The 23,489-nt window shown below is 43.7% G+C and overlaps 7 protein-coding genes across 7 annotated transcripts; 5 read left to right on the top strand and 2 right to left on the bottom strand.

Moving 5' to 3' along the window:
- Positions 1-2,606: 2,606 nt before the first annotated feature.
- Positions 2,607-5,158, top strand: LOC128718074 (stabilizer of axonemal microtubules 1). The gene is made up of 6 exons (XM_053811747.1): positions 2,607-2,666; positions 2,744-2,950; positions 3,292-3,580; positions 3,637-3,986; positions 4,492-4,777; positions 4,866-5,158. The coding sequence occupies exons 1-6, from the start codon at positions 2,607-2,609 to the stop codon at positions 5,156-5,158; spliced, it is 1,485 nt and encodes a 494-aa protein (XP_053667722.1).
- Positions 5,159-6,482: 1,324 nt separating this feature from the next.
- LOC128719229 (eukaryotic translation initiation factor 1A, X-chromosomal) lies at positions 6,483-7,314 on the bottom strand. Its single transcript, XM_053812852.1, has 2 exons — positions 7,096-7,314; positions 6,483-6,725 (listed from the first exon to the last, which is right to left on the bottom strand). The coding sequence occupies exons 1-2, from the start codon at positions 7,297-7,299 to the stop codon at positions 6,483-6,485; spliced, it is 447 nt and encodes a 148-aa protein (XP_053668827.1). The 5' UTR covers positions 7,300-7,314.
- Positions 7,315-8,573: 1,259 nt separating this feature from the next.
- LOC128708596 (transmembrane and ubiquitin-like domain-containing protein 2) lies at positions 8,574-9,863 on the top strand. Its single transcript, XM_053803575.1, has 2 exons — positions 8,574-8,769; positions 8,839-9,863. The coding sequence occupies exons 1-2, from the start codon at positions 8,574-8,576 to the stop codon at positions 9,861-9,863; spliced, it is 1,221 nt and encodes a 406-aa protein (XP_053659550.1).
- A 693-nt stretch (positions 9,864-10,556) lies between these two features.
- On the top strand, positions 10,557-14,305 carry LOC128708966 (uncharacterized). Its single transcript, XM_053803948.1, has 2 exons — positions 10,557-10,627; positions 10,705-14,305. Exons 1-2 carry the CDS (start codon positions 10,557-10,559, stop codon positions 14,303-14,305), a joined length of 3,672 nt encoding a protein of 1,223 aa, XP_053659923.1.
- Positions 14,306-14,792: 487 nt separating this feature from the next.
- On the bottom strand, positions 14,793-19,114 carry LOC128707048 (SH3KBP1-binding protein 1). The gene is made up of 7 exons (XM_053801994.1): positions 18,981-19,114; positions 18,678-18,913; positions 17,486-18,607; positions 17,304-17,423; positions 16,555-16,575; positions 15,515-15,783; positions 14,793-15,443 (listed from the first exon to the last, which is right to left on the bottom strand). The coding sequence occupies exons 1-7, from the start codon at positions 19,112-19,114 to the stop codon at positions 14,793-14,795; spliced, it is 2,553 nt and encodes an 850-aa protein (XP_053657969.1).
- A 782-nt stretch (positions 19,115-19,896) lies between these two features.
- Positions 19,897-20,906, top strand: LOC128707779 (CAAX prenyl protease 2-like). Its single transcript, XM_053802736.1, has 2 exons — positions 19,897-20,066; positions 20,153-20,906. The coding sequence occupies exons 1-2, from the start codon at positions 19,897-19,899 to the stop codon at positions 20,904-20,906; spliced, it is 924 nt and encodes a 307-aa protein (XP_053658711.1).
- An 816-nt stretch (positions 20,907-21,722) lies between these two features.
- On the top strand, positions 21,723-22,795 carry LOC128707200 (transcriptional adapter 1-like). Its single transcript, XM_053802150.1, has 2 exons — positions 21,723-22,600; positions 22,669-22,795. Exons 1-2 carry the CDS (start codon positions 21,723-21,725, stop codon positions 22,793-22,795), a joined length of 1,005 nt encoding a protein of 334 aa, XP_053658125.1.
- The last annotated feature ends 694 nt before the right edge of the window (positions 22,796-23,489 follow it).

Below are 23,489 nucleotides of genomic sequence, written 5' to 3' on the forward strand. Positions count from 1 at the left end.
GGTGGAGCCCGAGATTCGGCGAGAGGGGGTAAAGAGATTGGGAATTACAACAAACATTGTATCATTTGCAGCCCTAATCGTTCCTTCATCATTGAGTAAACATCCTAGAAATAGGAACAGTAAACCTTGCTTCTCCGTTCATGCAAAATGCGAACCACACCTAACCTGTGAGCATTCCGCCGTCTTTCTCACACTTCCCAGCTGTAAAACCCGCCCCAGATAGTTTACCTTTTGCATTCTGTCAGCCGTAGGGTCACTTTTGGAAATGTTTGCTACGTGTACGGTACGGTACACACAGCCTATTACCTTTGTTGTCGTCCTATGTACACCCACAACCATCCTGCGTTCGGTCGACCGTGAAGCTTACGGTACGGTTCTTGGCGCCGGCAATGTTCGGCTGTATTAGTTTACTCGCAGGACGATGAGGTTCAGAGGGTAGAATGATCCCTCCTGAATTCTCTTAGTTTTGACCTGCATTCGCTAGTTGTGTTTTTTCCAATCCATGTTCCACTCCTTGACCCCCCCCCCCCCCCCCCCCCCTCGTCCCTCTAATATCTAGCCATTCGCTTTCACGAGCCAACACGAAACGGTCCGCGTTGTCTCTGACTGTGCCATGGTGCGTTAGGTCACACCACCAACGACTTTTATTTCGGCATTCGCTCTTTCAGTTTCGCTTTTAGGTTCGGTCGGTGCGGTACGAATGTTGCTCCTTGCGTTCGTTTTGTGTGGGTCTTAAATTGTAGGATCCCTCCAACTACATGAAAGTAAGCGTTAGAGGTTGGTTTTCTTTTTTTTGCTTCTGTTTGGTGAAATATTGGTCCATTCAACAAATCCATCGTACGTGTGAAAATGGTACAGAATGATGATAGCTTGGTCGTGCTTTAGTGTAATCGGCGAGCTTTGTGGCTAATAATGCGAATGGATTACTAAGTTCATACTAACACGCTGCACAAGCAAAATGGAAAAAGAAAACAATTGGTGCATCAAAGTGACATTTAGCCAACTAAACACGAATTATTTATTTTTAATTTGAAAAATGGGTTTAATTGACAATACGGCGAAGAGCCATCCTAATTATAATATTTTTTTTAAACACATGATTGTGCAACATTGTTCTAGTATTTTGCACCACACTGTGGTTTCACGCATGATTTACGTTTCCTAAATGGAAAAGAACAACAAAAAAAAACAGTCCACATTAAACTTCCGCACACGCGTTCGCTCTTTCAAATCGCTTATCGGTCTTTAGACTTTATTCACGTCGGAAAAACGTTATTTTTTAAACACTTTTGGGTGTAATATTCAAACAACCAAGTGCCGTAGCATAAAATTGAAAACGGTCCCTTTGCCGTTGCTTTTCCTGATGTTATTCCCAAACTGTCGGCGGCGACATTCAGTATTTTCCCATTAACGGGGAAAAAGTGCATTTCATTGCGTACAAATTAAAGCAGGTTGTCAAGAACGCACAGGGTGCTAGGAATCACAAGCGAAGCATGCATGATGAGTATGATGCCAAATTTTAACACATACAGTAACATAAATAGAATAAAGAACAACACTCCTACACGGATCCATTACACCTGCTGGCATGCGGACTTTCTCGCGGTGGCTCGACGTCGTCCCGCGTACGAGTATTACTATTTGACCTGGAAACGAAAACAAACTACCCACCCACGAAAAGCGGGTCATGTGACAGTGGCAAAGCAACATTATTTCGCTTCCTTCGAATGCTGTACAGTAGGCCGCGCTTTTCCGTTCACCGAAAATGGCACCGGATACTGGCCTAGTGTGCAATGCTGTAACCATCCTAGCAAGCTACGAAATGGTTGCAACGTTATAAAGTAGGTTCATTTTTAGCGAATATTTCATCCCGAACGGACCCGAACCAGTTCCGTTTGCCGTTCAAAACTCGAAACTGACCAAATTTAGGTTCGAAATTTTCACGCTGTTGTTGTTTGTTGTGCAACTCGGCACCGTTCAACCCCGTAAGTTCAAATCCCGATGGCCGAAACAGTCGTACACGTGGCGGACGGGTGAGTTGAGTGGCATTGCTAGTTTTTTGTGTGTTGTGATTTTCGAAGGCCACGGATGCTCTTGGCCTCAATATGCTGCTGGAGTTAGTTAGGTCGCACCGGGCGAGCAACATAAATATAGGTTTTATTGATTAAATATTCCACATCGACAAGATCGTGACGGCGGGAGGGTGGAAGCAAACAAACTACTAGGCCTTTTTTTTTGTTTTCACCAAAGTCTATTTGACTCAAAAATATCTCGTGTTAATCAGTGCTGCGTGTACTATCCATGACCTTTAACAAAAACACGTGATGCAACACAAACTTCCAAACTCCGTTCACAGAGTGTGCTCAGTGCCAGGAGAGAGTCCATGTGCAACAGAAGGTGCCACTGTCTACTGTGATGATCGAGCTGGTGAATTAGGCTCCGATATACCGTGCTGGTCACCAACGCCAATTGGGCCGTGTGTTGAATATCCGGATACATTGATCCAACCGACGCACTCTGCCGGGGCGAATTGCGCGGGTTCCTGCGAGCAACCCGTCACCATCGTAGACGATTGTTCTGTTCCTGTTTTTTGTACCAGCACCGAAATGCCGCAATGTTGTAATTGCGCCTGCGGTAGACCGGGATGCGTGCCTATGAAGCGTGTGGTAAGCCAGCTTTTGAATGTCCATAAAGCGTTGCAGCAGATAATACTGTCCGCCATGTTTTTTGGGGATTTTTTCAGCGCTACGTCCAGCCTCCAAAACGGGAATCATGCAAACCGATCGTCACGTACAAACCGCCAGAGGTGGAATTTGGAGGTGATTCCGTGTACAAAACGTCCTTCAACACAGATCCTCAACTGGTTGTCAATGCTCGTCCGCTGGCAATCAAGCCACAAAGCCATTTGGTACCACATCCCGGAAGTTTAGAGAAAACTACTGTCACAGCGGTGAGTATGAATAGTCCTTATGGTTTCTAGTCGCATTAGTGTTATTGCCTAGAGTAAATAAACTTGGATAGCAAATGCTCGCCAGTAGGCGCGGTCCAGTGGTGTGTTGGTGGTGGCGCTTGTCTTCACACGACAGGGCCGAGACAAAATGCCATCCTGATCGATTCCCCTTAGCTAAGATTGACTATCCGGCTAATTGCCTTTCTGGCTAACAAAGTTAGAAAATGTAGCAAATTTGTTTGAATTCCCAGTTTTTGCACCCCACCGCCTATATATTACTTAGACTCGACATATATATATGTATAGTAATATAAGATCCTTTTTATTCTCTTCTTCTGTAGCTCTCCTACCCTGGCTATAACAATGTAGACCGAGCACAACCGATAGTTCCTACCGGCAATCAGTTGATACAGCCGGGGCCTTTGCAAGAGGTAACTACTACCCGTCATGATTATGTGGCCAAAACGACACCAAAGCGTTACAAAATTGTCCCGGCTAGCCATATGCACGTGCACAGTGCGCCATTTGAGAAGCAAACTATGAACAAACTGTCGTACAGCTGTCCCAACATGGCTAGCTTTGAACCGGCACGGTCTTGCAAACCGTTGCGCGAGTACGAACGTCCCGAGAGTAAGTTTTGCCGCTGTTTCCACTTTGCACAATGTCTCAATTTAGTACACTTCCAGTACCGATGCAGTCTGAAACGACCACCAAGCTCAGCTATGGTCCTATCTGTCCACCGCCAAAAGAGGACGTACCTTGGGCGCGGCGGCCGTGCTACCAACCACCAGACGTACCAATGGATAATGAGACGACGTACAAAAAAAGCTACATGCCCGGTTGTCCGAACGAACGCGTCAAGATGGTGCTGCCGTACAACAATCTCGCTGTACCTGCCGGTTCGGGTTTCGAATCGAAGACAGTCTACAAAGAGAGCTACCATAGTGCCACATGCGGTGAACGCCCGCCCCCAATCCGACCAACAGCACATCTGCGGCTGCCCAATCAAAAACTCGAGGACGACACAGTTTACAAGGTATATCCTAGCTATGTTGTGAATCATTCCAATTTTTTCTGACCCGTACCAGAACTCACTGCTCACGGACCCACCGATCCTAGTTAGAGCATTGCGGAGCGTTAGTGTTGATTTAGTGTCGAGGCCCGTGTCTGTTGACGAATAAGTGTATCACGTTGTTGCTTAGCTTAACCTAAACGTTGTGTCAAGCACTTTCAAGTTTAATTACACGTAAAATGCATAAGATGAGAACCATAGACCAACGCCAATCGAATCAAGGTAATTGCCGAAAAAAACGCCAGTACTGTTTGTAGCTGAATGATATAGTGTTATTACTCACGACGCACTCGGCCTTTAACATTAACCGTCACGTTAACGCAGATGAATTATAGCATTTTTTTTTCGCTTCCGACTGGAATGATGTACATATTAGCCTTCAAGGACAATGAACGGTGCATGCTATGATTCTGCTATTTATTGTATTTAGTACATCCATTCAATTTTTTTTTGGTTACCGATCTTCTAGACATCATTTGCGCCGCACTGCAACACGGAACGTCCGGCGCCAATACTTCCGCGCCCAGCGCCGCTAATCGGAGATGGTCCCATGCAGGAAATGACGACGCAAAGGCATGACTTTGTTTGCAAAGGACAAGCGAAGCGGGACCCAATAGTTCCCCAAGGATCTCTTACGATGCCAACCGGACGGGTAGAGAGTGCCACCGTCAATCGTTTAACCTACACGAGCAACAAAGAAAACATAATTCCAACGAAATCGTGTAAACCGATTATCACCTACAAGCGCCCGGAAGGTAAGACTTCTAACTCTTGCCAGCGATCTGGAAGTTTCTTGTTCGTACTGATATTCGTACCGACTAATTATGTTATTCCATGTTACAGAACCAATGGAGAGCGATACGACACAAAAACTTAGTTATATGCCTGTTTGTCCACCACCCAAAGAGCATTATCCTTGGGCACAACGGGCTCGCTACCAGCCACCCAATCTACCGATGGATTCAGTTACAGTGCAAAAGTACAGCTACCCCCCACCAGGGCAATACATCGAAGAACCCTGCTCCAACACAACGGCATGCTGCGAGTCTTGCAGTCCGGCAGCGGTGAACTGCTGTGCAAACGTGGTCACGGCGTGCAATGCCGTCAGTTACCCGCGAGCAGCTATTGTGAAGTAGTACCAATCTTTGAATTATAACTCTGTTACATTCCGAAAGGATTTGAAATGTATTTCCGACGTATTTATATTATTTATTCACTTTGCGTTGATAAGTTAAAAACACAAGACGAATCTTTTTTTGGTGAATTATAACCTGGTGATTTGTACAAAATCTATATCACGTTCAGTTAATCTTTTGTCATCGTCGATATTTACCAACAAAGTAATATAGATAACAATACAGAGCCCCTTACAACGAATTTATATCTATTGGACGAGATGTGCATAAAGGAGGCGACTTTTTTACAATTTGGCGGCCCCAAAAGCCCAAGTGACTGAGATATATGGTCTAGGTTTCTAGCACCATCACCAAAGATCACCTCAAAATCAAGGGGGTTTAAAACATAGCGGATATAGCTTCGATAAACTAAAAAAACAAGGGCGCTTAATGTAGTACATAAGAAAGGGCATACGATGTACAAATAGAAAATCTGTCCATTAAACCGTAGTTTTACGTGTATAACACTGCCTTTTTCCATTTAATTGTTTTTGTGTAAAAGTAGGGTGAAGTTATATGAATTGATTTATGAATGTGTAGATACAAGTGCTGCCAATACGAGATACAATGTTTCAATAAATGTTAATGATAGCTCAGATTTAAATTTGTTTGTAATTTATTACAATTAACATCGGATAAATGTTCTAGAACAAAGATTCAAAATGGTGCAAAATGTGGATTATTAAGAAACGAAAATAATATAAATGGATGGTGGTATTACACACGCTACAATACGGTACATTTCCTGTTAACAATTTTGGAGCGCCAGTCCAGACTTGTTAGTAAACAATTACTACCATGCTTAATCAAGCGATAAGCGTATTGCTCTTCACGCAATTCAGTGTTGATTATTACTCGTCACGATTCACACATTTCCAAAATGCTTGCTTAGCGGAAATAACACACGATTTTCTTTGTGAAATGAGCGACACAGAACAAATCGGTTTATGTACGTTTCTGTGTTATATAAACGATTTTCTTCTCAGCTGGAAATTTGGAACTTCTTATACAACACAAATATTTCACTTCCTGCTACATCACTCCCAATGTGTCATCCCTATACTCGATTCACTTCACCCACTTTTTGATACACTGACAATATTTATACTGAAACTCACAGCAATACACACACCATTTCTGCACCAGTTATCTCCCGAGTGTAGCGTTGTTGTTAATTAATGGTGGTGGATCAGTTTGTTGTTAAACAGTTTTGCTGCTACTCTTGCCTTCATACGTTGCAGCACGACGTGAAATTTTACATCGGTTGTTGGGTTCGCCGTGCAGATCAGATAGCATCGATTGCATCGCCCTCCTCTGACGAGCTGTAATCGTCACCGAACTCGATGTCGTCATCCATATCGTTCTCGACGAATGTCACCGTTTCGTTGATGCGCACCGATTCTGGGAACTCGCCGTACGTCTTCAAATTTCTGGCCTCGTCCGGGGTGTATTTAAGAATAACGTCCGCTTTAGAATCCTGGTAGTCTCGCAGACCTATCAAAATGATGTCGCCCTGGTTGATCCATACCTGCGAAATGTAAACAGAAAGCAGATTTCAGAAACGCATACACGCGCATCAACTTAGTAATTACATTTGCTCCACTACACACGTCCACCATCAGTGTGGTGTGGTACATGCTTGATTGATCTACATTTCCTTTGGCAATCGTAAAGACAATGCGCAAATAATGATTCCCCCTCCCGTTGCAATCAACTACGGGAAAACATCCCTTCTAGTGCGGAATATTCCCGATCTAGCACGCTCCTCAATTACTCATCAGCCATCAGCATAAACCTTTTACATCGATGATGTTTTCCGCGCACTCTCGCGAATACTCTTTGTCCGCACAGCAAAACATACATGCCACCACCTTCCGGATTCCGGAAAACGGGCTTACCTTTTTTCGCAGCTTGCCACGGATATGACAGAGTCGTTTCACACCATCGAAGCACATTGCCTCCAGTCTGCCGTTGCCCAACATTTTTGTGACTTGTGCATATTCCTGTTCATCCTCCTTGAAGATCAATTCGCGCTTCTCGGACTCGTTCTCATTCTTACCCCTGCGACGGTTTTTACCTCCCTTTCCCTTGTTCTTCGGCATAGCTACCGAGCAAGATGGCTGGTGATCGCTTCACGCAAACGTACTGCTGAAATAGAAATGGCATACGAGCAATTTTTGCACGGCGATACTTGAGCGTGGGATTACTGGCGATATATTTGCACGGAAAAATAGTCGAAGAGCTAGTTACCAGACTGCTGCCGTCACAGCGTGGATGACCGAAAAGAACCTCGTTGATTCCTCTTCTTCTTTTGTTGTAAAACTAGGCAAGGCTGCTACACATCGATACACGTCAAGTATGGCAGCCATTTCTATTCACCATGATGGATGTGACTGTGACAGTTCACTTCTTTTCAATCGGACAACTTTTGACAGTTGACTGATTTTTGGTCGCTGATTTTTGCGTTCGTATTTCAAAGAAAGCGGAGCTATCATGCTGGAATTAGGAGAGTTCAAATAAAATCCAGTAGCATACAATACTCGCATGGTTCAACAAACCATGTGTGTGAAATTGTAGCGGATTGACCTTAATACTCGCTGTATTACTTTAACTGCAATACATAATCCTATCGAGGCCGGTGCTTCACGTAAATCGGCTATAAAGTGTTTGCATGTTTAGAAACTAAACGCAATCCACGTGTCAAACGAGACGAACTGTGAAGTCTCGATCAAAAAACCCAATGAACCAGCCTGTGTTGCAGTGCGTATCTTTGCTTTGGACAGGAATTTAGAAAGGAAAATAAATGTACGTCAAAATTTTCGTCATCACAACACTAGAAGAGTTGCGTGAAAACTAAGTTTCTACAAAATCTGCCAATTACTGTTGCAATATCGGTTACTTTATACACACTGTTTCTTGCTGTTTAAGCATCAAGGTGTTTGCATTTCACGAGTGCGCAGTGTGTCCACGACACTGAAGAAACGAAAGGTCATTCGAGGATCGGTCAACCCAGCTGTAGCGAATCGTAGATTTAAGCAAACAGATTTTCCTCGGCACAGTTTCTACAGCGTGTCTACTTTGAACGTATACAGCTGGAAAAACGCCTGCGGCTAGTTTACTCCGTGCACTCAATAGCATAGCTCACAGAACGGGGATTCAGCTTATGTAAGGCGCATCATTTGTTTGCGATTTGTTGTTGTTTACATTCCGCCCGTGATGTCAGCATGATGAAGTAAAAGTTGTTCCATATTCCCTTCCTTCCAGGATGTGCCCATTGCCACGGATACACCAGAAACGGATTGGTTGTTAAACGCACGTTAGCTGGATCACTAACTGTGCCGCGTTACCCTGGTAACATCAATTTTATTACGGGGAAATGTTGCCGTTTCTGGACGAGACCGACGAGTTGTTCAACTATTGGATCCTAAGGGTCTTGGTGCTGATTGTTATCTATCTTGCGTGGCGTTCGACCTATGTCCGAGAAGATCGTCCGAATGCAGCAGTGCTCGTGATTGAAAACAACTTGGGGCGTTTGAATAGCATCCAACCACATAGCGTTACGACGATTATACGTAAGTGACCAGTAAAATCGACAGTAGTATCGAGCTTGTACGCTAAGCATTAATGTTTTCCAATTGCAGTGCGCAGCTCCTCACAGCAGTCCAATATATCGAATGTGACAGAAACTGAAGAGCTTGATCTCGAAAACGACAGCATAGCCTCATCGATTGATAACATCACGCAATCCATCCTGACGGAAGCTTCAGAGTCGGCCACTGGGCTTGATTTAAGTGACACGGAAGGTTATCCGGGTGTTGTAAGTGCTCCAGTTGTTGACACATTTAACGATCGCGGACCGGAGGAAATTATTCGACAGATGGATGCCACAGACCCTGAACCCATCCCAAACGCGCAAATCGACTCGGTAGTATCTACCGGATTGCGTCAAAGGTTGAACGTTACTAGCACCTGCGCTGGCCAGCCAGAGGGAGAAAAATCTTCTGATCGCGTTGATAGCAGTACTGAAAATACAGCCTCTGCAAGCAGCACTTTAACGGAACCCCCATTGCCTACCAAACCGATTAGAATTAAGCTGAAGTATTTGAATGACGATTCTAAGCTAGTAGAGGGCAATTTGAACGAGGGCATTGGTGAATTTAAGCGACGAAACTTTACCCTTGAACTGGCAGCCCATAAACTCGTCAGATTAGTATTCAACGGGCACGTGTTGCAACCTGACAATAAGACGCTCGCTGCTTGTGGTCTGTTCGATAACTGTGTTGTCCATTGTCTGATACACAATCAGAAATCGGCACTCAATGGTGTCAGTACCGATCGCCCTTTGGAAGGATCGATAGGGGATAATCAAAACCCAGCGCATGGTCAGATCGGTGGTTTAGAGAATGGTGACGGCATTGATACGGATGGGGCGACCGATCGCCGAGGCACAGACACGGATAATCGGTCCGGCACGCGTTACGGGACGTACTTTATCTACATCGGCACACTAGCAGTCACTGCGGTCATATTGTACGGATGGTATTGTCGCTTTCATTACGGCCATTTGTTTAATCTGAACTCCACCATCGGGCTAATCGTGACTACTACTACGTTCCTGATTATGATGCCGACGATTATTCTTGCTGATAGTAATACACCAAATTGAACGTCGCGCAAGCGGAGCTTAAATTACGAATTCAAAAAAATCCGACAGTTGCCCAACATATTTGTTTCCTGCGCAAACAGTGCAGCTTTGGCCTGCATTCGATCGCATTGCATGCAAGATATTGTACTGGTCGCCAGTGACCAACAAAATCATGTTTATTTATCAATTGTCTGTCTTGTTTGATATCTCTACATGCTCCTTGTTTTGTACATAATGTGATCCAATAAAAGGTAATCCAGACACGAACGTAATCAAAAGTAAATCCACACAGGTGTGGCTGCTGTTTTTTCGTGTGGTGATAATGAACTCGCAATCGTAATAGTGTTTTTAGATAAAAAAATGATTTGATGTGCTGATAAGAATTAGAGAAATCTCGCGTATGTTTCGCTTTATATATAAGAAAATTTAATTTAACATGCGCATTGCAACCGTGCAAATCATTCGGTGATGTAAGTAACATACCGAAAAGGCCGTGTGTCTCCTTCCCTTCAATTCATGTGGATGACATCACCAGTGTTTCAACTTGCCACTTCCGTTTTAAGCATTCTGTCAGTGTTGATATTGTTTATCACATTTAAAGGTGAATCGTGCGTTTAATCCGAGATCATACCGCAACAATAGGTTGGTGTACCACTGCATTAAGGCTCATAACTTTAGTACAACCACATGCTCCCAACGGAAAACCGCAACAATATGAGCTCATCGGCCGAATTACGTGAATTGCGAAACGCGTTCGACAGTTTTTCAGTATGGATTCTTGCCCAGTAAGTATTTGCGGTGAACTAGAAAGTCCACACTTCTTATTCATTATTTCCTTTGCTATTCTTTTATACACTTTCAGTCAAGTGACCAATCCAAATACTAGCATCAGTTTTGTGCACGGTAAAAACATTCATCGCAATTTGCGCAACTACATGCTGGCGCTAATATCCGATAAGAAGAATGATGTGATGAAACTTGCACTCCTAGAATTCCATTTAACTAAAGCTCAGTTCGAATTAGTGTCGAAAGACACACGAGAGCAAGACATCGCACTAGTGCTACGTTACTGGAACGTGGCATCTGCATATTCGATCCAGCATTACTTGTACATCGCAAACGAATGGCCAGCTTTGGAACATGCTGATGGTATTAGCATATTGAACGATAATGATTTTCATTTGTTCGATTTATTGTCCTTGTCAACCAACGCCCTTTGTATGATAAGTGCCGCCCGTGAACAGTGCGATGCGAGAAACAAAGATGTATACGAAATTACTATGGGTAATGGACAAACAATACGTGAAACGATCACATTATTGCCCAAATCGGTTATGAACAAGCCTCCAGTAGCATGTTTGTCAAGAAAAGAATATTATCCTATCGATGCAAAGCCAGTAAATGGTATCAACCTACATGATCTATGCGGTCTACTGAAAGCGTGCGAAGGGGGATCACCTTTGGGTCTCCTAGTGGTTAGACAAGCAATGTTGAAAAATATCCTACTGTACGTCAAAAAGTGTTGCGTTGATCGGTTGGAAAATGTCACCCAAGATACCTGGTTCCTGGTGAGTGAAGATATTCCATTCGAGACTAAGTTCCCGGATCACGAAACCATTCACGAGCTAGCTTTCGTGAAGGATTACGGGATGGTGTTTTGGTTACGCAGCAGAGGACCCCCAACGCCGATCAGCAAATACTTTACCATCAGTTGCTGGAATGAGTACGATTCGGTTCCGCCAGCCCCATGCTGGTTGAACGTGCTGGTGTCCAATGTATCCGATGGGAGTAGTACCTATTTGCAACGTCTTGCTGCCACAGTTAGGCGTGCTGATCCTTGTCACTTGATCGTGCAAGTGCAAGCAGTGGATGTAGTAAAAGTTTTACAACAACCTGATACAACCGTGCTCGATAAACTGAATGCCATTTTTGGTGTTCGAAACGAAGCAGAACGGAACATGTTAGCTACCGTTCAACTGGTACTACTTATCGATCACGCCATTGCGGACAATGGTTCGGATGGAATAGCGCAAACGTTGGTACAGTTTTTAAACGTAATAGATGATAGCATTCGTCAGCATATGACAGTGTGGATCGTAGGTGATGATCTGTTGTGGACACGGGTTGCAACCAACTGCAAGCATTTAGCCATGAAGCACTCTATGCCAAAATTAGAGGAAGATCAGTGGAAAGATTGTTTATCCCGGATGGTAAAAAAAAGCAACGTTAATATGGGGCAACTCGCGGAATCCATCACAGCCGGTAACAGCCGAAATATGGGGCAAGATCTATTTGGCAACCTGTTTATACTCACCGTCTTGGCGGAAGCTGTTAATGGTCACATTGATAGTGAAGAGAACGGTAAACCATCATACTGGTGGATCGATGCACTGGAAAAATACATTTGGAAAAATATCGCACTACCAGAGAGCAAGGAATTGGAGGAGCTTGAGCAGTATTGCTATGAGCGTGTGTGTATGGACTACTCCGATCATACGAAACATTTTTCAATGCGTAGTCGTATAAAACATCGGACACTTCAAATGCTGCTGGCAGCAAAATACCTCGCAAAACATTCGCATTTGATCGATACCGCAAACTACCACCGTATCGGGTATGGTTTACTAGATCTTATGCTGTTTCGGCACAGCTCGGTAGCGATTGCAGTGCTTCACCATGATGTGGATACAGTACGTCAAAGTACTCCGGAGGAATTGCAATCGATACGCGATTGTCTGCAGCGTAACCTACTGCATGTTGTGTACAATTCAACAGAAATTGCAGATATTTTACTATCTGCAGGAATTCCCTTCGACCAGCAATGCGCTCGCCAGCTGAACAATTGGACACCGCTACAAGTAGCCATAAATCGAAATGATTGGTCGCTTGTAGATCGTCTGTTAGCCAAAGATGCCAAGCTTTCGAGCCAAGAGACAAAACTGCACGGCATGCCGGTATCCGAATTAGCCGAAGTATTTAACGATTGCATCTCCGATAACTGCACCACTCTCATTGAGTGGATTTTGAACAATCGATCCGATTACCAGATTAACCAACAAAATATCTTCTGTCTATCAGCGTACGAGGAGTTTGATACCGCTCTGCTCTTTCGGCTGCTGACAATTGCTCAGGAGCAAGGTTTGGCTACAAGGGAACCGCCATATCGGTACATTTTTGATAACAGTGCGCTGGATAATGCCGTTGAGGACGATCGTATTGAGCTAGCCACTTTTCTTGTTGAGCGACTTCGCTTTGAACCGACCGATGAATTTCTCGAACTACGAGCTCGGTATCAGCAAAATGCGCAGCTAAAGCAATACAAAAAAATGTTCGAACTTTGTAAAGCCGGTGAGTTAACTGCAGTACGTCAGATGATTGACGAAGTAGGGCTGGACCCACATTACGAGTACGACGATACAAACTTATTCATTCAGGCTGCCTCGAGCGGAAATGTTGAGCTGGTTCGGTATCTCTTTGAGGCGCATGGTTTCGATGAACGACTGGACGATTGCGATGAGCATGGATGCTCCGCAATATCGCAAGCGTTGGTTAATGGTCATCAACCGATCGTACAGTTCTTACTAAACCATAAAGCAAGCGTTAAACCTTCCTGGATCAAAAATTGCCCAGGCCAGCTGCCAGACGATAGCGTCGAAGCTGACACAGAGGATTTCCTATCGCTTATCGATTGTCGCCGGGAAAAACTGGAACGATTAACCATCGATTATGGTCGCTACGAAGCTGGAGAACTGTTGCTGCATTGCTATATCAGATATGTGGACGAACCGGATGAAGATACGTTCCGATTTTTACTGTCTCGATACGGCAATGTAGATGTGCGCACAGATGTGACCTCTGAGTTGCGATTGGGAGAAACGCCTTTACATATCGCTTTGCAAAATGGTAACAAACGATGCAGAGAATTATTGATAGAGGCGGGCGCTGATATCCATGCGAAATCGCTTCAGCATGAACTGACGTCGTTACACTATGCCATCATGGGTGGTGCGGATAAATCATTCGTACAACGACTGATCGAGGTGTATGGTTTCGATGTCAATACACGCGATGGACGGGGCCGTACGATTAGTTTCTACATGCCTTTAAACACGGAATTCTACTGTTGGTTAATTGATCAGTACCAGTTCGATCCTTGTGCGAGTGATAACAATGGCCAAACCGTCCTGCATCATAGAGTGATACGAAATAGCTTCTTTGCACGTGCTGAAATCGAATATCTGCTAAAGATGTCTCAATTCTCTCAATCGAAAACCGATAAACGTGGACGGTTTCCTTTACATTATGCAGTGGAGGCAAACAATCTTGCTATTGTACAACTGCTAGTCAAATACCGGTCAGATCTTCATAATATTCCAGATAGTGATGGTGTCACTGCGTTAAAAATCGCTCACAACTTAAACCATTCAACAATCTGTGATTTTTTTGCAAAGCTTGGCGAATAAACACTGTGGCAAGGTTAGGTAGGGTAAGATATTGCAATAAAATTTATTGTACAAAAATATATGCCCGTTGCGTTATTTAAGTTACATTAGCATTTTAACAGCATTGAAATTGATCAAGCCCTGTACAGCCGATTCATGAACATTACATCAAAAAGCACAATAAACAAGACAACGTTGCTAAATAAACCTTTTCTTTAATCTAGTCCGTGATAAAGAGTCTTTTCAGAGAATTGTGTAAATCTGAGAATTGAGACAAAATATTTGTTATAAGAGCTTGAATAGCATTAACATTTTGTAAGATTGAATATTTCGAGCCCAATATTGTGTCGAATGTGTATAAGTGTTTGTTTCAGTGTTTTCTTGCATTTCTATCCGCACAATTGCGGAAAACAATTAAATATTCCACCATTATTAACAGTTAAAATTCCACCTCGAGATAACAACACAGGAACCACTCTCAAATGTCCCTTTGCCGGCGGAATAGAGATCAGTTTGGTTGATTAGGTTGTGGTGCGGGTATAATCGGCTGCATAGGAGCGGCCGCAGCAGCCACCCCCTGCGCTGACGGACCCTGCAACGGCGTTGGTTGTAGACCACCAAGCCCGACCGTAGCTGCAGCTGATTGATTCAAAAACGCCACATTAAAAGGTTTCAATCGTCCCACGGCATTAGGTTCAATGGTGTTCGAGAATGCTGAAGGGCACGGCGACATGCAAGGAGTCGAGCAATGGCTGTTGCTTAAATCACACTGATCTAGCTCCCGGATCAGCTCGTCGGCCGTTGGTCCTCCGATACATCGCTTCGGTTGATCCTTTTTTTTCGATAGTTCTAGTGCGGTCGTGAGATCCCACATCTGTATTGCACCGTTGCAGTGCCCGGACAAGATGAATCGACGCGGTCTCGATCCCATCCGTGATCCTTCACATTCATGCACGCAGAACGACGTGATCGTGGTACCGTCGACAGATCGTATCAAACAGATGCGTTCGCCATTTGAGGCAAGTCGGACGTAGAGCTGGTCCGTATCGGGTACGACCTTTTGGACAAATATCTGCTCATCGTCTTGTTCGCCGAATGGGCCGAAATCGTTGCCAGCCGAATAGCTAAACGTCGAATCAACCGCTTCCAGGGAAACGATCTGAACAATTTAGAGGCGTAAAATAAAAACAAGTTAGAAAAAAAAAATTACTAGCTATAGGGACAATTTACCTTAAAAGATGCTTCGGGTGTGGAACCAGGTTGGGTAGAAATCATGCCTCGAAACCGTGGTACCTGCCAGGTTCGCACGTGGTTGTACTCGCTGCATACGGAAATTAAAAACTTTTCCGACAGTGTCACCTTCGTTACCGGGCTCTGGTGCACAGTGAATGTTTGAAACAGTTGTGGCCCATGACCGACCGTTTCCGGATGCTGCACAATAACACGCACCGACCCGGATCGTGTACCGTACGCAATTTCAATCCAGTTTCCCGACAGGCCTATCGATGCGAAGAGCGATGGAAATGAAAGTTAAAATATGCATAGTATGAAAATAGCCAATTTGCAGAATAAAGAGCGCGCCACAAGAAACAAAAAAAATCACACGTTTGAAACAAACAAATACGATGCAATGGAACAATTGCCGTACAAGTTTCGTTTCTAAAAACATCCGTATCTCGCATGTACGTACAAATTATTGTACGGTTCTAAATTGGACGTTTTATAGTTTGTTACTGGACAATGTTATGGTTGAATTTTGAGATGCGAAACAAAATCGAAAATCATCTCCAACTTTTCACCCCAGTAAAATGAAAATTATGGGGAGGTCCGGTGGCATTATGGTAGCGGCGCCAATCTTCACACGAACGGACCGAACCAAAATCCCATTCGGACCAATCCCCTGTAGCAAGGACTGTGACTATCCAGCTACGTGGTAAAATAAGTCGACATGGTCAGGACGTTCTAACGAAAAACAAATAAATAGAAGTAAAAATAAAAAAATAATAATCATGTTATACAATGAACATTGAAACAACAGCTAAAAATTAAAATATTTAGTGCGTTCGTAAGATGTAACAAAGAAATACAAAACAACACTCAACAACATTCGCGCATGCCGGTGAATATGGATATGATGACGAGGCTATTAAACCAATTAGATTTCTGCGCACGTTAGCGCAAAACAAGATTCAAAAACAAAAGAAAACATTCACAACAACAAAAAGCGGTGTGGTCTGTCACTTGCTTTCCCCCAGGGAAGAACAGTTTACCTTCCTTCACGCGATCCGCGGCTATCAAACCGAAACCATAAGAAATGAGATCAAACAATTGCCAAAAATCACGCGCGCAAGTACAGCGATAGGAAGGGAAATAGAGAGAGAAAGAGATATAACAGAAACACGTTAAATTTGCAAATATTTTCTTGTCCGCCATGAGCGAAATTATTATTCTTGCACTTTACTTCCAACAAACGACAGTCGGCAGATCACTAGGCAGATAATACAATGATCTGTAGTCGGTTTTTTTATATTGTGCTTCAATCTGTTTAAATCATAAAACACAAAACAAAATGAACAAAACTAAGCATTTTGGTAAAAAAGGAAGATGTTTAAAATTTCAGTGAAATGAAGAATGCACATATTCGTTCAAATAGTTCGGAACATAATTTTAAAATCCTCAAAACATGCATGTCTATTTCCTGTGGCAGAGCGTAGAGTAAGTATGTTCGTGTGCAAGTGATGTTCTGGTGCCAAACTCTGAGCGGTTATCGTTGTGACGTGGTGGTGGCAAGAGTGTGAGCATTGTGGGCAATCGTGCAAATTATATTGCGTGTGTTTCGAATTGCAACGTGAAGGAAGGGTTTGGACATAAAAGGCTGGGAGGCATTAGCACTACAAGTAGGACACGAGTATGTTAACAGGTTAACTAATCCGATGCAGAATGTGTGTGCGCACGATAGAGTTCATTGCACATTGCACAGAAAAAAATATGAAAACGGGGGATTGAAGGAAGCACCTACTTGTCGTTTTTGGTGTTAAGTACACTGATATAGCGGTAATGTGATCGTTGGATGGGTCCTTGTACAGTTCCGTCACAAGCAAATCATTGTCCTTCATGCGCAGTGGAAATTTTTGCATATCTGAAATGAAAATAAGCGATACTAGTCTGCTGCTGGTATTAAACTCGATGATGAATGCTTACCAATGTAGTAGATGGACCCGTTGTTACACCCCAACAGCAGGAATGAACCGGCGGTATCGAAGGAAAGTATTGGTACGAGATCCTGTATCTGCCAGTGTTGAGTCATTGAGTGCCATACGCCAATCTTTCCTGATGACGAAAGGGCCACCAGCTGGCTACCGATGAAGAAAAGATACTCGACGCGTACGTGCAAATTAAATGTTCCGATCTCGGCTTTGCTACCGTCCTCCGAGATTCCCCACAGTCGAATCTGACTGCCGTACGAGATTGCTACCATCTTGCTGTGCGACTGTTCGCCCGCGGACGTGGCCAAATTCATCTTGGCATTGATTGCGATTCGCTCGATCGTGGTCTCGATGTAAGGCGAAATGAAAATCTGCTGCCAACCGGAGTAATCTTTCAGTCGATAGCACGTGACAAAATGTGCATATGCCACGGATATCCAGTTATGGTGCGCCTTGATGATTTGCACCCTCATTGGATCGGCCCAACCGTTACCGGTTGTTCCGGGTCCAAACAGCAAACCCACCTCGTTACGTATGTATTTGTTCAGATCAACGGATGAGTTTCGGGAGTGACGCATCATGTCGAGAGATGCCGTTCGCGAATGGCCTGGCATCCACTGAGAATTGCCACGATTGCCATTGCCACTATACGAAACGCGCAAATCCCATGATGAGTTACGGGAATGACCCGCATGCCGTGATGTACTGCTTGCACCGCTACCTGCTCCACCCGCTGTGCCAGCCCCGTTGATACCTACACTGCCGCCATTGCCATTGCCGTTACCAACACTACTACCCCCACTAGATGAACCTGGTGCGCCCTGAGAAAGCTCCGGAACTCGTACCATTGATCCGGGGCGAGGATTCGTTTGACATATTCCGACAGGAGCAATAGCAGCCACCGTGGAATTATGTTGCGTTGCTATTGGGTTCGAATTAGTCGAATATAACGGCTGTTGCTGCCTTGGTTGAATATTGGATGGACCTGGAACAGAGTCCGATTTCTGCTGTGTTGACGAGCTAGCGGATGTGAATGAGCTTATGGTCCCAGTACCAGTACTAATCGAACTGCCCGATGATCCTGATAATCCGATGGGCATTTCTTGAATGGGAATATCTGAAGACGGTAGGAATGTAGAAGTATGAACCAGTACCCAAGACGCCGAGAGGGTCAAGGAACCACTTACTTGGAGCGGGAAGATAACCGTAAAAGAGAACATCCCCACAGCTGGACTGATCCATCTCTTCACATAGCATAAGCCTTTTGATTAATGGAGCAATATTATAGAACTCAGCCTCATGACGGAGCACACGGATATCGACCGATTTGATATCTATCTCCTTTGTCCGCAGGTAGTTCAATACTAAACTAAAGAGCTTCGGATCACGGTCAATGAAAATAGCATCCGTTTCATCTCGTAAACTGCAAAACAAAGAAAAAGCATCATTATTTCTAATTCCAACTGTATTGTTTAAGTAAAGAAACTCACCTTGATATGCGCCCATTTAGAAGGGAGGTAAAGAAGGTATCTGGCACCCATGTTAGTGTTTGTCTTGAAGTCGAAAATCTTGTGCCACCAACGTTTAGATGTACGATGTCGCCAATGTTGTTCTTGTAGGCCATTCCTCCCACCTACAATGTCCTTTTCTTTCACAATCGATCGGTATGTAAACTCAACTTTGGAGCGCTCCGCTTTTCTTTCCTCTGATAGGGATTTTCACTTCGTTTTGCACAACATAATACTAGTACCATTGGACCATTACTACAGCCCAAACCACATCGTCGACCGTTTAGTCCTCTTACCACATTAGCTTAGTAGTAGCAACACTTTTTTACCATTATTCTGTGACAAACTTTCTACGTACATGGAATTTTCATTACAAAAGGGAATGGACGTTTCCACAAAACAAAAAATGTTTGCTGACGGCAGTGCCTCTGTCAGTTGAATGACATTGACCACATTTGTATTTCTAGTTTAGGAATTTTTAAAATAGCACGGAAACCGAATTATTATCCAGTTTTTGTTATATATCGCCTAAAAATGGAACAGGATAATAAAGCTTGCAACATTTATACCCCGCGGGTACAGTAATGCGTTTGTTGCTTTAGAATCTCTGAACTGTAGAATTAACCCTTGAAGTTGTTGACGATGTGCTGTTTTGACAAATGTTTTACGTTTATTATTGTTGTTTTTTTTATTTATTTGCTTTGTGTAGCATTTGTGTCCGTGCATACATTTTTCTGCCGCACCAGAGGATCGGAGGTGTATTATTCAACTACTTTTTGCTAGTTCTCTCCTCCCAATCTGCAGTATACGCCTGTGCCGTAGCAAATCTCGTTTAGCTTTCTAGACGGATGCCAAAGTGGAACAGCTGGTACCTATTTTGCAGCGTTGGGATCTGTTCATGAGAATCTGGTCTGCCGGTATGGCAAACGAGATAACAACGGAACAGCATCCTGACGGCATTGAAACAGGAACTATCTACCTACCAGCCTTCGTATCGGTTGGTGCCTGTTTTGTGATATCCATAATTTATGTCGCTAGCTTATATGTGTGGAACTCAAAGCACGACCGGTAAGATTATGTGCCTGTTTGATAACCATACGTTTGATGCCATAGCCCGATAGATCATTGATACTAACGTAATCATCCCATTTTAGTGACCATCCCTCGACCATAAAGCGGCGATTTTTTAGCGTGTTTGTGGTAATGCTCGTAGCTCCATTTTTCGTGCTAACCCTTACCAGTAAGGATGTATTCCATCGTTACACTATGTGGCAGATAATGGGGTTCCGGAAGGAGGGATTATTTACCGCCACGCTCGTTCCCTTACTCCTCACGATGGTGCTATTTCTTGGACCGCTAAGCGTGCAGCTATCGAACGGCATTTGGCGTATCTATTCGGAGCCGATGTACTGGATGAATGCCGTGCGTAATTTGGTATGGTTGCGGAATCACCTTGTCGCGCCGCTCTCAGAAGAGTTTACCTTTCGTGCCTGCATGCTGCCCCTGCTGCTGCAAACGTTTCGACCGTCAACCGCAATGTTGATCACGCCACTTCTGTTTGGGTTGGCGCATCTGCATCATATAAAGGAGCGATTGCAGAATGGTCGACCGCTGCGTGAGGTACTGATAGTGTCGTTCTTCCAATTTTTTTACACTACCATCTTTGGTATCTATTCGGCACATTTGTTTGTACGCTCGGGACATTTTGTCGCACCGTTTGTGGTGCATGCCTTCTGCAACCATATGGGGTTTCCTGACGTTCAAGAGGTGCAATCGCAACCACACCGTAAAAAGTATCTTTTCATCGGTTTCTATATCCTTGGGCTGGTAGGATGGATCGTTCTTCTACCTAGCTTAACCACGCCAAACTGGTATTCTAATAATCTGTTCTGGGCTTTCGAGCTATAACTTGAGAAGATTTTCTTGTGCCATCGCATAATTGCTACATATGTGTATTATTTGCATTTTTTGTTTTATGTGTTTTATTTGTACTGTGTTTCGTGTCTTGCTATAGAATAACTTGTTCAACCGCCTCAATTCAATATGTATGTTATATATTATGTTATGAAAATACGTTTTAAAGGCGAAAGTTTACAGAACTGTACGGCTTAAGTGATCCTTATTGAAATATCTAGTATAGTAAAATATACATCGACAACGTGCGGTATGCATTTTGAAATGTACGGTTATTATGTATTAGCAATAAAAAATTCCTATACCATGGCAACTGCTATGCGTTGTGAGTATATATGCCAATAGGATGATAGGCGAATAGTCAAAATCGGCCATCCTAGTGTACTCTAAATTTGAATAAAAAAACACACGAGACTCGCTCTATGGTGGGAAATGCTTTTTGTATTCGCAAATAAAAAACAATCAAAAACTACATTGTTCGATTATAACATTACAAAATTTTAATTTTCATAAACCTGAACCAAGAAACGTTTCATGATTTAACAATTTTTTTGTAAATGGATGGGATCGACATAAAATTCTCAAATTTTTGGTAACCATGGAAACAAAATGTGTAGCCTTAAACAAGATAATTCTATTACAACAATCTTCGTTCGGCATGAACGTGCACCGTTTAACCGCGCCTTTAGTTTGTACGTCAACCGATTTCATCGACAATCGCAACAGTTTGTAAACAAGAGCTCCGTGGGATTATTTACGTGTAAAAACGGCAAGGGTAAAACATTCGCACGTTCCCCAAACTTCGTAAGAATGAGCAACAGTGTAGAAAATAGCGAAGTGGACAACGCTAAGCAGGCCCTTATGGTAGCGCTGGGTGACAAATGGACCATGTACTTAGCCAACATGAAGCTTTGGTTTCGAAAGAAACACTCCAAGGAAGAGTTTGATCTCGAATGTCGTAAGCTCTTCAGTTCGAATCAACTTCATTTGCACAACCGCTTCCTGTTAGCCATCCTGAACAAAATTGACGCTGTTTCGGTACCTCAATCCACGACGATCCATTTCGATGGGTCGCAAATGGTTTCTGTTTCTGGGGTGTACGGGAGTATCGGTGATGAAACGAGCTATAGCCTGTCGTCGATGCAGCAGCATGATGGACGTAGCAGTAAGAAACGAAAACGCTCCACTAAGTCGTCATCGGATCGTTCCACTTTCGAGCCAATGTCACCGTACGACTACATTGCACGAGAGCCGGCTGCTCCCGACCAGGAACAGTCTTCATCGACGCAATGCGGAGTGGCCGGTGCATCACATCCCACGATGCGCTATGCCGCTCAGGAACTGTTTCTGCCAGATAATGGTCTGGTACTTGGTCGACTTCTTGTGGGTGCTTGGGAACATGGTCTGGCCAGTGCCGATGACGCGGCGGTCGAATTAATCATCAACTCGGTGCAAGTGTTGTTGAAAAATATTCTCTCCGCCGTCATCTTGAATCGTAAGCAATATCGGGTTACCGCTAATGGTACGTTCTATTACGACGTTGGTCACGGCACGAATCAAACAATCGTACGGAATACGGTAACCAAAAGCAAAATCGACGATGAAGTGATGGAATTGGATCGAGAGATACTATCCTATGTCAAGACTCCACCTACGGATTCCACGTTCCTGGCAAGCTGTGAGCATTTGTAAGTCTGCAATTGGGTGGAATGCTGTAGCGCAAAGACGTCTAATTAATGCATTTTACGATTTTTAGATACCCTACCGTAAGTCGGAAAATCAATGCCTTCGAGCTGTACAGGGCGCTGCAAGATCGAAACCTAATTTCATCGCACTCAGTGTACTCAATGAATATTGAGCGAATTTCTAGCCAGCTATCGTAGGTGGCTAGTGAAAGGTACGACTAATGAACTTAATTGATGTGGGTAATAAATGTTTGAACCAACAATTGTTTGCTAGATGTAAAGAAGAACATTTTTGAATAATTAAAAAAGTCATTGCTTTTCTAACCGAAGTTATCGAATTCTTCCATTGTTGCAATTTCCTTAACTTTAAAAAAGAAGCATACTACATAGCGCAGTTTAAGTCATCATGCCTTTTACATTTAAAGCATATTATCCATTTTAATACAATCATCTGGAATCCGGCAAGCAGTTCGGATTTTTGGGCATTCCCTTTCTCCTATTTCCATAAACTCTACTCGATGTCTACTATTGAGCTTGACCTTGACTTTGCACCCTCGACGTATCCAAGTCATCATAACGGATAGCTTCATTACTGGAGCTCTATTCCATAGTCTGTACCACCTAGCTGTACAGCTCCCTGTTTTTATGCACATTTCCGTCTATTGTTGGGTCGAAAGCGCTAGAGCTACCTCAATCGTTCAGCTCAACTAACTAGCGAATTCAGAGTGCTCAATGCAGAAAAATAGGTAGCTCAAAGCTCAAACTATCGCTCAAACGAGCAATCGAGCGTGTTAAGCAGTTGATCGCGTTGAGCGCGTCGAGCCCGTTGAGCGCGTCGAACTCAAACAAGCAACGAACGATACGAATGAACGGGTTGAACGCCAAACCAAAT

Source organism: Anopheles marshallii, chromosome 2 (genome assembly GCF_943734725.1).
Source record: "Anopheles marshallii chromosome 2, idAnoMarsDA_429_01, whole genome shotgun sequence".
NCBI classification, from domain to species: Eukaryota; Metazoa; Arthropoda; class Insecta; order Diptera; family Culicidae; genus Anopheles; species Anopheles marshallii.

Excerpts from the sequence above, each read along its gene's own strand:
- LOC128708966 (XM_053803948.1), top strand. The coding sequence starts at position 10,557 with ATGAGCTCATCGGCCGAATTACGTGAATTGCGAAACGCGTTCGACAGT. Across the intron at positions 10,628-10,704 it reads TCAGTATGGATTCTTGCCCA|TCAAGTGACCAATCCAAATA; the intron begins GTAAGTATTTGC and ends ATACACTTTCAG.
- LOC128707779 (XM_053802736.1), top strand. The coding sequence starts at position 19,897 with ATGAGAATCTGGTCTGCCGGTATGGCAAACGAGATAACAACGGAACAG. Across the intron at positions 20,067-20,152 it reads TGGAACTCAAAGCACGACCG|TGACCATCCCTCGACCATAA; the intron begins GTAAGATTATGT and ends ATCCCATTTTAG.
- LOC128707048 (XM_053801994.1), bottom strand. The coding sequence starts at position 19,114 with ATGGCCTACAAGAACAACATTGGCGACATCGTACATCTAAACGTTGGT. Across the intron at positions 16,576-17,303 it reads CTTAACACCAAAAACGACAA|CCGCGGATCGCGTGAAGGAA; the intron begins GTAGGTGCTTCC and ends TCGGTTTGATAG. Across the intron at positions 15,444-15,514 it reads CACCCGAAGCATCTTTTAAG|ATCGTTTCCCTGGAAGCGGT; the intron begins GTAAATTGTCCC and ends TAAATTGTTCAG.
- LOC128707200 (XM_053802150.1), top strand. The coding sequence starts at position 21,723 with ATGAGCAACAGTGTAGAAAATAGCGAAGTGGACAACGCTAAGCAGGCC. Across the intron at positions 22,601-22,668 it reads CTGGCAAGCTGTGAGCATTT|ATACCCTACCGTAAGTCGGA; the intron begins GTAAGTCTGCAA and ends TACGATTTTTAG.
- LOC128718074 (XM_053811747.1), top strand. The coding sequence starts at position 2,607 with ATGCCGCAATGTTGTAATTGCGCCTGCGGTAGACCGGGATGCGTGCCT. Across the intron at positions 3,581-3,636 it reads CGAGTACGAACGTCCCGAGA|TACCGATGCAGTCTGAAACG; the intron begins GTAAGTTTTGCC and ends GTACACTTCCAG. Across the intron at positions 4,778-4,865 it reads CACCTACAAGCGCCCGGAAG|AACCAATGGAGAGCGATACG; the intron begins GTAAGACTTCTA and ends TCCATGTTACAG.
- LOC128708596 (XM_053803575.1), top strand. The coding sequence starts at position 8,574 with ATGTTGCCGTTTCTGGACGAGACCGACGAGTTGTTCAACTATTGGATC. Across the intron at positions 8,770-8,838 it reads TAGCGTTACGACGATTATAC|TGCGCAGCTCCTCACAGCAG; the intron begins GTAAGTGACCAG and ends TTCCAATTGCAG.
- LOC128719229 (XM_053812852.1), bottom strand. The coding sequence starts at position 7,299 with ATGCCGAAGAACAAGGGAAAGGGAGGTAAAAACCGTCGCAGGGGTAAG. Across the intron at positions 6,726-7,095 it reads GTGGCAAGCTGCGAAAAAAG|GTATGGATCAACCAGGGCGA; the intron begins GTAAGCCCGTTT and ends TACATTTCGCAG.